At 34.5% G+C, this 14,738-nt stretch overlaps 1 protein-coding gene and 1 pseudogene across 1 annotated transcript; both read left to right on the forward strand.

The window, feature by feature from the left end:
- The first annotated feature begins 875 nt into the window (after positions 1 to 875).
- LOC113766727 lies at positions 876 to 3,002 on the forward strand (annotated as a pseudogene).
- Positions 3,003 to 9,681: 6,679 nt separating this feature from the next.
- Positions 9,682 to 11,763, forward strand: LOC113766728 (L-type lectin-domain containing receptor kinase IV.1-like). Its single transcript, XM_027310888.1, has one exon. The coding sequence runs from the start codon at positions 9,682 to 9,684 to the stop codon at positions 11,692 to 11,694; it is 2,013 nt and encodes a 670-aa protein (XP_027166689.1). The 3' UTR covers positions 11,695 to 11,763.
- The last annotated feature ends 2,975 nt before the right edge of the window (positions 11,764 to 14,738 follow it).

Raw genomic sequence — 14,738 nt, forward strand, 5'->3', positions numbered from 1 at the left:
GATCATGTCAAGAAATTATTCCAAAAGTATGAGTTTTCCAAAAGTGATCATGACAAAAGGATCAGTTTTAAGTTGGTGTTTCACGCCATTTATACAGCGATAGAGTTGTTCTTGGAGATTCAAGTTCGTGATAGTATTGGAAATAATCACAATGAAGAGCTTAATTTAAGGGAGAAAATAATGGAATTAAACTAAGGCATCCAATTTGTTTATGTCCTTATTGTTTTAATTTCTTGTTTTGATGTCCTGTTTATTTAGTTTGCATATTAGTATAGGAAATTTCAAATCAATTCTATATAAGTTTTGGTTTACAATTGTATTTGTTTAGAAAGTTCAGCAATTTATAAATAATGCTAGTATAGTAGATTATTACTTGAAGAGTTGATTTGAATTTTGAAGAGTTCTTGAATTGCGAGATAGAAGAAAAGTTTCTAAACTAATATTTGTGAGTTGTTATAAGGGAAAGGTTACAACTTAACATTGTTATTATTGAATTTTGAATTAATAAAATTATTGAGTATTTGTTGTGTGCTTATTTTCCTTCCTTCTTCACATATTTTTCTATATGTTAAAATTACTTTTCAGCGTACGTAATTTTTCGTACCAACAAAGTCAACTAACAAGAAATTTGGACAGATCAAAATAAAAAGCACAATAATTTCAATAAGATGAAAGGAGTGTATAGAGCCACCATATAATTTAAAAGAATGTGTAACGTGGCTACGATACCTGCTTGTCATTTGCATTAGTTAAAAAAGCAGTCAAAGTGTGTGTGAGAAATTAGAAAGGAGCGTGGAGAAATCGCAACGCTAGACAGTATGATATAAGCTACTAAATTAAGAAGAGTTTGGCAATTGGCATCCAACTCTTTAGTCATGACATTGAAACTAGGAACAGCAGTCTTAGCCTATTTTCTACTTCCCATCGCAGCTGGTGCAGCAGCTTCTGATGATGTTGGGTTCATCTTTCAAGGATTTCAACAATCAAATCTAAGCCTGGATGGATTAGCCACGGTAACCAACAATAGCCTTCTACGAATAACCAACACCACCATATCACAAACTGGGCATGCCTTCTATCCTAATCCCATCAAATTCAAGAGCACATCTAATAGTTCAGCTTTCTCCTTTTCCACCCAATTTGTGTTTGCTATAGTACCCGATCTCTCAGGCTTAACTGGTACCGGAATGGCTTTCGTGATTGCACCAACAAGAACCCTTACAAAAGTGCCTGACTCGCAGTTTCTCGGCCTCTTCAATAGCAGCACCAATGGAAATCAAACAAATCACGTTTTTGCTGTGGGGCTTGACACTTACCAAAACCAAGATTTTGGAGATATCAATGACAATCATGTCGGTATTGATATTAACTCTGTGATCTCCAAGGTATCCATGCCAGCGAGTTACAAAGCTAATAACAAGAATTCATTAGACAACTTAACTCTTATCAGCGGTCAACAGATGCAACTTTGGGTGGAATACGATGGGATGGACAGGAGAATCGATGTTACATTAGCTCCAATAGCTGCTGCCAAACCACATACTCCTCTTTTGTCTTTGACATATGATCTTTCGCCAATTTTAAAGCAAACCATGTATGTTGGCTTTTCTGCAGCCTATAGTCCACTCAAAATAGGAACATCTCATTTTATACTTGGATGGAGCTTCAAGATGAATGGTGTTGCACAAGCTATTGATCTCTCCCAGCTCCCCAAGCTACCTCGGTTTGGACATAAGAAAGTGTCTAAATTTTTCACCGTGGGATTGCCCCTGATTTGCATAACTTTTTCATTAATACTAATATCTGGAGTAGCTTATTATCTAAGGAGAAAGTGGAAGTTTGCAGAAGTGAAAGAAGAATGGGAGCTAGCTTACGGACCTCACAGGTTCAAGTATAAAGATTTATACATTGCCACCAAGGGGTTCAGAGAACAAGAGCTGTTGGGAGAAGGCGGATTTGGCAGGGTCTACAAAGGCGTCTTGCTAACAAACAGGGTTGAAGTTGCTGTCAAGAAGGTCTCTCATCATGCAAGGCAGGGAATGAGAGGATTTATCTCAGAAATCATCAGTATAGGATGCTTGCACCATAGAAATTTAGTACCGCTCTTGGGTTATTGCCGGCGTAAAGGAGAGTTACTTTTGGTATATGAATTCACGTCCAATGGTAGTCTAGACAGATTTCTGTTCAACCAACCAAAGCGTTCTCTCAACTGCAACCAAAGATTTCGAGTCATCAAAGGTGTGGCGTCAGCATTACTCGATCTACACGAAGAATGGGAGCAAGTAGTGATCCACCGAGATGTCAAAGCCAGTAATGTATTGTTAGATGGTGAACTGAATGGAAGATTAGGAGATTTCGGTCTGGCAAGGCTATACGATCATGGAACTCTACCTCAAACCACCCATGTAGCGGGATCTTTTGGGTACCTTGCCCCTGAGTATAGTAGGACAGGGAGGGCCACAACGAAGACTGATGTATATGCTTTTGGTGCCTTTTAGCTAGAGGTTGCATGTGGAAGAAGGCCAATAGATCCCCGAGCAGTACCAGAAGAGAGTATCATTTTGGTTGATTGGGTATTTTTGTGCTGGAAAGAAGGGGATATTCTCGAAGCGGTTGATCAAAAGCTGGGTGCTGAGTATGTGAAAGAGGAAGCAGAATTGGTGTTGAAACTAGGCTGCTTGTGCTCTCATTCAGAACCAAATCTTAGGCCAAGTATGAGGCAAGTTCTATTGTACTTGGAGGGATCAGTTGCCCTGCCTGATTTATCATCACTGGCCATGAAGGGTTCTGCTGTTGGTTTTGACGTTTCCATAGACAAATGTTTTTCGGAAAAGTCTGGAGTAATGATAGTTATGATAACGAAACTATTTTTACCTAATATACTAGATAAAAACACTTTTAGCGACTATTTGATTACCTGTTGGACCGGTCATCTAAACAAGATAATGCCTAAAAATTTGGGTAGTAAGTTTCGCATTAAAAATAGTAAGTTATCCCCATAAATTAGTAACTTTTATGTCTCAAAAAGTGAATCAAAATAAAAATGAAAGTTACTTTTTTTAAAAAATAAATTACTACTCTATATTCGAAACTTACTTTTTGGAGAGTAAGTTTAGTTCAAGTAATAGTAAGTTTTTATAGATTAATAGTAAATCTTGTTGATAGAATAGTAAATTTGGTTAATCGACAAAACTTACTAGTTTGTGGCATAAATTTACTCTTTTATTTAAAGAAACTTATATGAAACAAGTATTAGGAAGTTTATTTAAAATAATGCTAAGATTTTTTTATTAATGATTGAAACTTAATATTATAGTTAGTAATTGTTGGTAACGTAAATGTATAATATATGATTGTAGGTATCATTCATAAATGTTATGTGTTTAGGCATTTTAATAAATGTATGTATCATTTATAAATGTTATGTGTTTTAATAAATTTATTTTCTAGGTCACAAGTATAAAAGTTAAAGTTGTACTAATGTGGCATAATCTTTGAAAATTATAGTAAATTTACCCATATATTAAGTTTCGTGAGTTTCAAATATATTTTGTATCATTTACAATATGGGTTTATATGCACATTTTTTATCAAAATTACTTTTAATCGGCAAATAGTATGTAAATTATTATAAAATGTCATTTTATAATAATCATAATTTTTATAGGTGAATGGTATATAAACTGCTAAAATTGTCAATTTATAAATGATCAAATCTTACTACTTTATGGCATATATTAGTCTGATCAACTAAAAAATTACCGTAATTAAGTGTACGTTGGTTGTTGATTTGAAATTTGCACCCCTATCACTATTCATTATTACTACCACAAGTTTTTCTAATTTCAGATTGTCGGGTTGACGGGACGACCCGAATGACCTGAAACTTAATTTCAATTTACTAATTTACTACTGTAATTTCTAATAAAATCAATTTCGCACAAGACTAATTACATAATCATGTAATAAAAATTTAAATAAATAATCCCAAACCAAATCTAAAATAAATTAAAACACTATAAAAGTGTTTTATCCTAAACCAAATATAAAATAAATTAAAACAGTATAAAAGTAAAAAATAATATAATACATTATTTGTCCAAATATAATAATTTCAACTTCACACAAGTTAAATAAATTCATTTAGGATTAAGTGATTAATGCCTTTGGAAAAAAAGAATAACTTAGTTTAGATAGATAAAATAATTTTAATTCGTAAATAGGTTATCGGGTCGTATCGGGGTATCGGGTCACCCGCGGATTGACCCGAATTCGACCTGTTTTCTTTTCGGGTTCATCGGACTCGACCCGATTTTGATCCGAACCTGCGAAACCTCAATCCGAACCCATTAATTTCGTGTTACGTTCGTGTCGTGTTTTCAGGTCGTGTCGGAAATTGCCACCCATAAATATAATCAAAAGAAATTTGCACTATTAAAAAGCAAATGGGAAGAAAGGATGATGGCATAAGTATAAATAACTATATACATATCACACCATGAGTTTAGGTTTGATTTGTTCAAAACATCGGTAATTTATTCGTTAGTAGATATAAAATGCATATTATTTTTCTACAAATGGAAAATACAATTTCATAAATACTAATGAGGTTATCATTTTTTTTTATACAATTGGAGTTTATCATAAATACAATTGGAGTTTATCATTTTTTTTATTATTCAGTATTTTTTTTCCATGTTGTAACTGTACGTCTCTTTTTGAGCTTTTTGTTTGAATTCATCCTTGTTCATAAGAAAAATAATTAGCTTCAATTATGCACTTGTTAATGAGGTTAAATCTGAAGGAGAACCGTGCATGAGCCTTTTGAATTAACTTTGCTTCTCTTAGTTCCTGAAGTTGAAGTCCCCTGAAAATGTCACCCAATGTAGACCAATGCCTGATGTAACGTGCTTTATAGACTAACCACTAAAGTTATTATTAATAGGATTAAGCCTCTGCTCTCTTCCACTATTGGACCTGTCCAAAGTAGCTTTCTTCCTGAAAGAAAAACCAACGATAGCATTGCGTTACTCGGGAACTTTTGCATAGGAGTATTAGAAAATGAACATATGAAGATTAATTTACAAAAGGCTTATGATAAGTTTAACTTCAATTGGTTTTGGCTTAAGCACCATTCGTTTGATCCAATTTGGTTTTCCTTCTACCTTTTGCTGATGTTGTTATGAAATGTATCACATCCACTTTATTAGCTGCACTTTAAATGGGGAAGTAAATAAATACTTGAACCTAAAAGGGGATATAGACAAGGGTGACTCTCTCTCTGCCTTTATTTTTTTTGGGTAAATAATTCTGATTTTAGGACTTGGAGAGGGATTGTTAACAGCTTTAATAAAGTGAAACTTGGTTCTGAGTGGAATGTCGATAAATGTCATAGAATTCATGTCTGACGATAGAAGATGGCTTTTGGATACAATTGGGGCATCCCCTTTTGAATGTGTAAAGAGGCTGAGGATAAATTTGATTGCGCGCATTCTGCTGATGTTGCACGACAAAAGGGCTCTGATATCACTATCAAAAGCTTCAGTTTGAATTGAAATTTCTGTTTTACAAACCCAAGAGCACTTGGATGCTAACAATATCTGAAGTGAGTAAAATGATGGAAAATGGAAGTATCAGAATTTGATCAAGGAATTTATTTCATTTTAAGTTTTTCTCTGCATCTTGATATCGTTTCCGTGCAATACATCACTTTTTCCGTGCAATACATCAAAATGCCTTTTAATCATAAACAGCAAGGGCTCATAATTGTGTTATTTAGTAAGTAAGCATAACAGTTTTGAAAAGAAAATAACATACTTCAACAATTATGAGCAGAACTCCCATCAACAATGTTGATTTGAGCTTACCTCTGACATGATTGACTTTCCTAGCATATGTTTTCTAATGGTGATGTGGTTCTTGAAAAATCTGATATGTTATAAACCTTAAAGATCTTCAAGTACATAGGATTACTGGATCTTAAACCTTTTGTACAAGGTTTAACTTCTCGAGACTGCCACAAACAAGGGTTAACTTCCAATTGAAACTTAGAAAAATTGAATGTTCTGAAATGCCATTTCTTGAAATTAAACGCCATCATTCACCAACCTTTTTTCCAAGAAAGCTGAAATTATTCACATTAAAACAAGTAAACACCAGAAATTGCAAACTAAGGAGATCATGTTCAGATTTACAATCAAAATGCATTAAACTACCTTTGAAGAAACTTAAATCATCCTAAAATTTTTTAGCAAAGACGAACAAAAAAATTTGTACCCTCTCAAGAATAAAATTCCTTAATGGTCTTGGCTGAAATCTGGTTCATTCACTACAAAACCATCACAAGATTTGTATTAAAAAAAGGCCACAACAACACATAATCATAGCAAATAAGTGACATAAAACTTAGGCGTGAAGAAGGAAAAATGTACCTGAATATTTTCGTCTCCTAACAAGCAAGTGTTTCGTACATGACTTTGGATTAATGAAGGATTGCATGCCCACATTAATGCCTATACAAATGCAAATACAACACAATTATATTTCATGTCTTCACACAAAAATAAAAGCAAGCTATACATTACCTAACCAGGAGGAATGATCTGAAACCAATTACTATCCATTAACTCCTTATTGCATCCATGCGGTGAATCTGATTGCAATAGGCCATAGGATGATCCTATCAGGTTCGAATTTACATTCTCAATTGAAATACATTGTTTGGCTGGTTTTTCAAACCAGGGAAATTTCAAAGTTCACAAATATAGTTCAAGATTGTTTTTTGTCATTGATCAGTGATATGTAGGTACAATTAGATTCAGGTAGGCTCCGACCAATTCATGATTCATCAGGCGCCCAAAGCAAGGGTGATTTTACTGCTACTTTTAAAGAAACAATAATGCTTTCCAGTGTTAGAATATATATCACGTCGAATCCTTTTGTATTAAATCTTATCGATCTCAACGATGTATTTTGAGCAAATAGATGTATCAAAGCTAATTCTTTGCATGGCGGTGGGAATTGCTAGAATCAAATTCATGTATTCAAACATTAAAAAAAACAAAGGATTCTAATAGTATCACGAACACAACGATAACTTTGAGACCAACGTACTAAAATCTTTACTTTGCATTGCTTAGAATCTTTAAAAATTTGCATCATAAGTGTCTATGAATCCGGTGTTGGAAGTATCTAAAACATAGGAATGAGGAGATATAATAAAAATTAATTTAAAAAATTGATAACTGAAATTCATCAACTGTGGTATTAATCAAGTTGTTTGGTGCTTTCTAACCCCGTACAGACATCAATCATATCATGCAAATTTTTTTTTCACATTTCACCAAACAACTTATATGCATTCCTAAATTAACCACTTTTCACATAAATGCCGACATACTACTATGTTTCACATACAGGGTCTAAGTCATTTCCCACATATTTTTCAACAAAATATTGACAGTCAAATCAAATGAAAGATAAATAAATTAAAGCAATATAATTAGGCGATTTTCAAGAAACATGATGGTCTAACCTCTTGGCTGCTATTTTTCATCTACTCTCTTGCAGGATACCACCACCGCAGCCTTAATAAAATCTCAACCAATTTGTTGGGTCTGCATATGCTAGCATCCAAAATCGATCAATCACCTAGGAGAGAGGGAAAGTGTGGACTAAACAGGAAAATTTTGCCAGAAGATGTATAAAACTTAAATAAGAAGGAACAGAAGATGCACAAAATACGAAGGGTACAATTTTCAATTCACCAGCAAAATCCTCTCCTTCATTGTCATCTAAAACTACGATAAAATCAAAACAAAAACAAAATGGAACAATGAATATGGAGAAGAATACTCAATTTTTCAGTGGAATAACAAAAAAACAAATTATTTTGTTTGCAACTATACCTTGCTGGAAGGGCCTTTAAACGGCATCCAGTGGGAGTCAGAATCTTCGTTCTCGAATCCGTCTGGCAATTCTCGATCAGAATTGTCGTAATCTTGCCAGGAAAAAAATTTCTATTCCATCATATCGTGAGGTGAGAAGAAAATAAAAAGAAGGCAAGCAACTTTAGAGAGATGTGATAACCCAAAACCGTTTTCAGAAACCGGTGATTTTTTTACTTAAATATGTAAATTTTTTACTTTTAGTATTAGTAAGTTTAATTTAAAGAAAAGTAAATTTTGTCAAATAATAAGTAAATTAAATTACTCAAAGTGTAAATTTCTATTTCTGACTAAAACTTATCTTTCAGGCATATACTTACTAGTTTTAATTAAAAACTTACTAAAGTTAATATTAATTATTTTAATATAATATTTAAAAAGTCGCTAAAAGATTTGATCTGTCACTAAAGGTAATAGAAACCTATAATAGTAGGTTTCCCTAATATCGTTACCATAACTATAGGCACTGTAGCATTGTCCATGTTTTTCACATTCTGTAGCAGACTATCTTCTCTCTGATGGTCGGTAATTAAGATGCTTATCTTTCTGATTTATTAATTTTTCACCTTCAAGCTTTTCACGTAAGGTAGTACTATCTCTGAGATACATTCTGCTAAAAATTTTTTTTGAGGTATCCTTGACAAATAAGTTTCATCGAAACATTTTTTTTATACAGAAAAAATTTGATTTGGAATAAATTTCAATTGTAATGACCTTTAGAAACAAAACAAGTACGAAAAGTAATTTCATGTTGTAAACCTTAGAAATTAAACAATAACATGAAACAAAATTTCCTTAAGGATAAGCAAACTATTTTTTTACTTTTCATTCTATAACAAATAAAAAAATCAAGCTCCAAACCTCTTTACGCATCTCTTTACATTCACAAAATTTTTACTTGACAAACATTAAAAATTGTGTTTCAATCTAATTTCATAACAACTATTTGTAAATCCATTCCTATGTACTTGTCCATCATTTAACAAATAATTTATCATTACAAACATTTTGAACCACTGTTCATGAGAATATTAATTCTTTAAGCATAAAATTCTTTAAATCACAATAAAAACTCGATCTTACCAAATTATTTCTGCTAATATGTGCATAACATCTATAGCATAACCATAACCTTCTTTTGGTCTTCCGAAATGTTTCTATAATTCAATTCATGCACCATAGCTGCACACATAACTTTCTTTACCAGAATGTTTTCTTTAGAAAATATAGCTAGCTAAGAAAAAAATGAACCACATTAGCAAACTACTAATTGTTGATTTATTTTTGTCTTTTATGGGTTATAAAATGGTATTTACAATTTTGTCTTTTTGTATCTCCTGAAAATTTGTACGTACACAACAATGCTGCAAATCAATAAATATTAAGTTAAACTTAACCTTAAGCAAGATACCAGACAACATTCAAAGCACGTTCTCTTATACTAGGTGCATGCATTAATAATGCCATCGTGGTTCTAATTTTCTTTGGCACCTCGTAACGCTAACGTCATGTGTTTAAACAGTAGTCATCCTATTTCACAATTAAATTGATCATTAATGTGTTAGTTGATGCTGAATAAAAGTATAAACAAGCTATTCAAATGATGTACGGCGAAAGAAAACCATCAATTGATGTCGTGGGAACCACCAACTATCAATTGTATCAGTTTGTATTCAAAGTAATGAAATACAATAACAAGTCGCCTAATGACTCGTCATTGTAGCACGATCCAGCCATGTCAATGAAACTAGTAACAGCAATCTTAGCCTATTTTCTAGTTCGCATCGTAGTCGGTGCAGCAGCTTCTGATGATGTTGGGTTCATCTATCAGGGATTTCAGTCATCAAATCTAAGCCTGGATGGATTAGCCAATGTCACCGATAATGGCCTCCTACGGATAACCAACAACACCAAATCACAAAGTGGGCATGCCTTCTATCCTAATCCCATCAACTTCAAGAGCACATCTAATAGTTCAGCTTTCTCCTTTTCCACCCAATTTGTGTTTGCTATAGTACCCGATGTCCCTGGACTGATTGTTTCCGGATTGGCATTCGTGATTGCACCAACAAGAAACCATAAAGGAGGGCCTATGTCACGGTTCAATATTATGGAAACTCTCGGCCTCTTTGATAGACCCACCAACGGAAGTCAGAATAATCACGTTTTTGCTGTGGAGCTTGACACTTTCCAAAACCAAGATTATGGTGATATCAATGCCAACCATGTTGGTATCGATATTAACTCTGTGAGGTCCAAGGTATCAAGGCCAGCAAGTTACCAAGCTAATAACAAGATTTCATTTGACAACTTAACTCTTAGCAGCGGTCAACCGATGCAACTTTGGGTGGAATACGATGGGATTGATGGGAGAATCGATGTTACGTTAGCCCCAATAGCGGCCGCCAAACCACATACTCCTCTTTTGTCTTTGACATATGACCTTTCGCCGATTTTAGTGCAAAACATGTATGTTGGCTTTTCTGCTGCCACTAGCCCAGTAGAAAGAGGAACATCTCATTTTATACTTGGATGGAGCTTTAGGATGAATGGTGTTGCGCAAGCTCTTGATCTCTCTCGGCTCCCCGAGCTACCTCGGTCTGGACACAAGAAAGTATCTAAACTTTTCACCGTGGGATTGCCCCTGATTTGCATAACTTTTTCATTAATACTAATATCTGGAGTAGCTTATTATCTAAGGAGAAAGTGGAAGTTTGCTGAAGTGCTGGAAGAATGGGAGCTTGCTTACGGACCTCACAGGTTCAAGTATCAAGATTTGTACATTGCCACGAATGGATTCACAGAAAAGCAGCTGTTAGGAAAAGGCGGATTTGGCAGGGTCTACAAAGGCGTTTTGCCAACAAACAATCTTGAGGTTGCTGTCAAGAAGGTCTCTTATCATGCAAGACAGGGAATGAGAGCATTTGTTGCAGAAATCGTCAGTATTGGTCGATTGAGTCATAGAAATTTAGCACCGTTGTTGGGTTATTGCCGGCGTAAAGAAGAGTTACTCTTGGTATACGAGTTCATGTCCAATAGTAGTCTGGACAGGTTTCTGTACAACCAACCAAAGTACGCTCTCAACTGGAGCCAAAGATTTCGAGTTATCAAAGGTGTAGCGTCAGGATTATTCTATCTACACGAAGAATGGGAGCAAGTAGTGATCCACGGAGATGTAAAAGCCAGTAATGTATTGTTAGATGGTGAACTGAATGGAAGATTAGGAGATTTCGGTCTGGCAAGGCTATACGATCATGGAACTCTCCCTCAAAGCACCCATGTAGCTGGATCTCTTGGCTACCTTGCCCCTGAGTATAGTAGGACAGGGAGGGCCACAACAAGCACTGATGTATATGCTTTTGGGGCCTTTTTGCTGGAGGTTGCCTGTGGAAGAAGGCCAATAGAACCCCGAGCAGAACCAGAAGAGAATATCATTTTGATTGATTGGGTATTTTCGTGCTGGAAAGCAGGTTGTATACTCCAGGCAGTTGATCATAATTTGGGTAATGAGTATGTGAAAGAAGAAGCGGAATTGGTGTTGAAACTGGGCTTGTTATGCTCTCATTCAGAACCAAAGATTAGGCCAAGTATGAGACAAGTTCTGTTGTACTTGGAGGGATCAGTTGCCTTACCAGTACGGGGCTTTTCTGCTGTTGATCTTGGCTTCGCCCATCCTGCTGTTGGAGCTTCCACAGACAATTGTTTCTCACATTCTGTAGTAGACTCTGTTCTCTCTGGCAGTCGGTAACTTTACTAAATTTAGGAAAATAAAAGTGCTTATTTTGTTGAGTGCATTTTTATTATCTTTCTACCCACGAGAGCCTCTTGTACTGTTTATTAGGGTGGCATCTCAAATATGCTTAGTTTCTGTATGTCTTGTAAAAAGATTCATTCATGTAGAACTCGAATTTAAAATTCTAATAATAATAAATATGTGCAGGGTTACAGAATTGAAGGAAGAATATGATCATTCAAATTATTTATGTGGGAGAATGAGAGAGCAATAAATGCAACTCACAATATTATTGAAATTTTAAACAATAGAAGAAAATGACACCACAATAAAATCCTATAAACACTCTTAAGCTCTCTTAAGAAAATACCTAAACTATTGCCCTATTTATAACTTATTAAGAGTTTTAAAATAAGAAATCACTTGCATAAAAATTATCAAATAAAATACAAAATCATAAATAATACAACTACCTTAAACCTAACTTCAATAAAACTAGTGGATAAATAAATAGAAACTCTGAAGTTTGGTTTATTTTGCCAACAATTAGTAGCAGCTAATCATTAACATGTTTTTTAAGAGCAAAATTAAATTGTTGCACTAAAACATTGTGGAAATCATCCCATCACACCTATGCATAAGAGCAAAGATAGCCCAGAGCACAGAAGATCCAACAATTAAATGCCCAAAGACTGAAACTGTCTGGTCCTTTACACCCCAAAACGACTCACATTTTTGTCTGAACAACTCAATCGATCTTTTCAATTGTTTGACACTTCATTGAACTTTTCGTCCATTACTCATGCTTCTTGATTGCTAGCAATTAATTGTTAGTTTCAGTTAAATGTTCCATCAAATTTCAAAATTAGCTTGATAACGATTTTCTGTGAGCTCATTATATGTATATATATATTTTATATGTTGAAGAAGAGCAAAGGAAATAAGAATGAAGTCAAATGAACTTCATAGTATAATCAACGAAAGGGACCGTTTAGTACCAAAGTCTTTGGACAGATACAATCTGGATTTTAATGTATTTCTACCTTTGGTCCAGTGGTCACTCCCAAACCTTCTAAGGTTTAGTGGTGCAGGAGGTCAAGGGTGACGGTTTTCATTGGCCATTTTCGATGAAGTTTCTACTCACATCGAGTCCCCTCTCTATAATTTCCACCTTAGGGCGTAAGGGTTATCTAGATTTTAATGCATTTGACTGAAAATTACAGCACCCCTTGAGCGCGTTAGGGCGGTGCAGAGCCGGTCATTTTAAAACATCTTGCAGATGACCAAAGACTGTAGACGGCTGTTTAATTAGTTGATTAACCAAGTCTTTGGACTCCTAAGATTCCTCTACATTTGAAAGGCAATCTTGCCAGGTCCCATCCAATCTTGAAAAAATCTCACCCCACAGCCCTGACTACTACCAGTTTATTGTTGCAGTTCTTCCCGGGCGTTGATTTTTCATTGAACTTAAGGGAAGATTCATTGAACTTCTATGACCAAACAAATTTTATGTGGTTGGTTTCCATTCCATGTCCACATCCTAACCTTGAAAAACATCTCCTCCTACAAGAGCTTCCACCCCTGGCCCTTATTTTCTAGTCGTGTTTTATGGGTCCTAACTTTTAATTATTTTTTTAAAATAATAACTATAGAAATTATATATAATTTTTGAAACTATAGAGAATTATATGAAAGATTGCTAAATCACAAGAGAGTACAGTGTATTTGGCCTTTTTTTAATAAATAATAAGTATAATTATGTCATGCTTGTATAACGAAAAAAGAAAAATCAATGTGGTGGGTCCTGTTTCATGTGCACAGGCCAATTTTGTAAAAGTCTCCCTTTCTCGTGCCCACAGCCTGAGTCGCTGTTTTTCCAGCAGTTCTTCATATGTGCTGATTTTTATTCTCTCTTTTTTTTTATTTTTTTTTTGAGAAAGTAATCCACTACGCAGCGGAATCGTACCAAATATACTCGCTATTCATCAAACACTAAGAAAAAATAGTTAAAGCTCAATCTAAAGTTCAAAGCATAAAAAAAAAAAAAATTTACAAAAATTTTTTTATATTTTTCGTGAACTCATTTTTTATATTTTTTTATCTTATATATATTAAATCGCTACAGTAATTTTTTTTAAGAAAATCCTGAAAATAGCAAAACAACGAGAGAAGAAAAGAATCAAGTGAAGTTCAACAAGCATATATAGGAATGCTGTAGGGGTGCCTCCATCCCCGCCCCAATACAATCCTCTCCATTTTTTAAGCCCTCCATGCTCCACCACGGCATCACCATCCTTCTAGAATCCGTGACGTTCCTCCACCCCAATACCAAGTGTTCCTATCGTCACAATTATTTTTTCTTGTCCTCCTCTGCCCAATAGGTCTTCTCATAAGTCCCCCACGTGTCCGATACTGCCATAGTGGTTTGAATTTGTATGCTTTGTAGAAGCTGAAAACTATACATGACTTTCGGATTTTAATGGCTTCACTGATGGTTTTTTTTTTTTTCAATACATATAAACTAGCTAGTATGCTTGATCTGGAACTCTTTCAGATTACTATGGCAAAGTGACTTGTCAAATTGGAGCAACTGTTGGATATTCAGGGTTGGACTTTATTTTTTAGTTTAAGCTACTGGGACGTGTAGATTATGGGAAGGGTTTGGATTTCAAAAGTATTGCAATAGAGAAAAAAAAAAAAAAGTTACCTTCATGGGGTCCAGAAATTCTATTTTTGTTGTTATATCTTCGTAAGGATAACTCGGCATTTAATTAAAAGTTGCTTTGGCTAGAAAATTATAGCTTTAGTTGCCAGACTTAAGTCAGTAGTTTTTAGGCACTCTACATGTACGTTTACTCAACCAAATACTAAAAAAAAAATAAAAAAAAATAAAAACAAATACTAGTGGACCATCAGCAAATGCAACTTTGCTTGTGATCCCAAAAAAAATGTCAGATTCTTTCTCCCTTACTTCCATTGTTTTGTAAAAATCTGCATTCTGTTTTGACGATTGTATTGCGTTCTTTCTTCTTCTGGCTATCTGGATTGAATTCCTGTGA

The sequence above is a fragment of the Coffea eugenioides genome, chromosome 3, assembly GCF_003713205.1.
Source record: "Coffea eugenioides isolate CCC68of chromosome 3, Ceug_1.0, whole genome shotgun sequence".
Lineage (NCBI taxonomy): Eukaryota > Viridiplantae > Streptophyta > Magnoliopsida > Gentianales > Rubiaceae > Coffea > Coffea eugenioides.

Excerpts from the sequence above, each read along its gene's own strand:
- LOC113766728 (XM_027310888.1), top strand. The coding sequence starts at position 9,682 with ATGTCAATGAAACTAGTAACAGCAATCTTAGCCTATTTTCTAGTTCGC.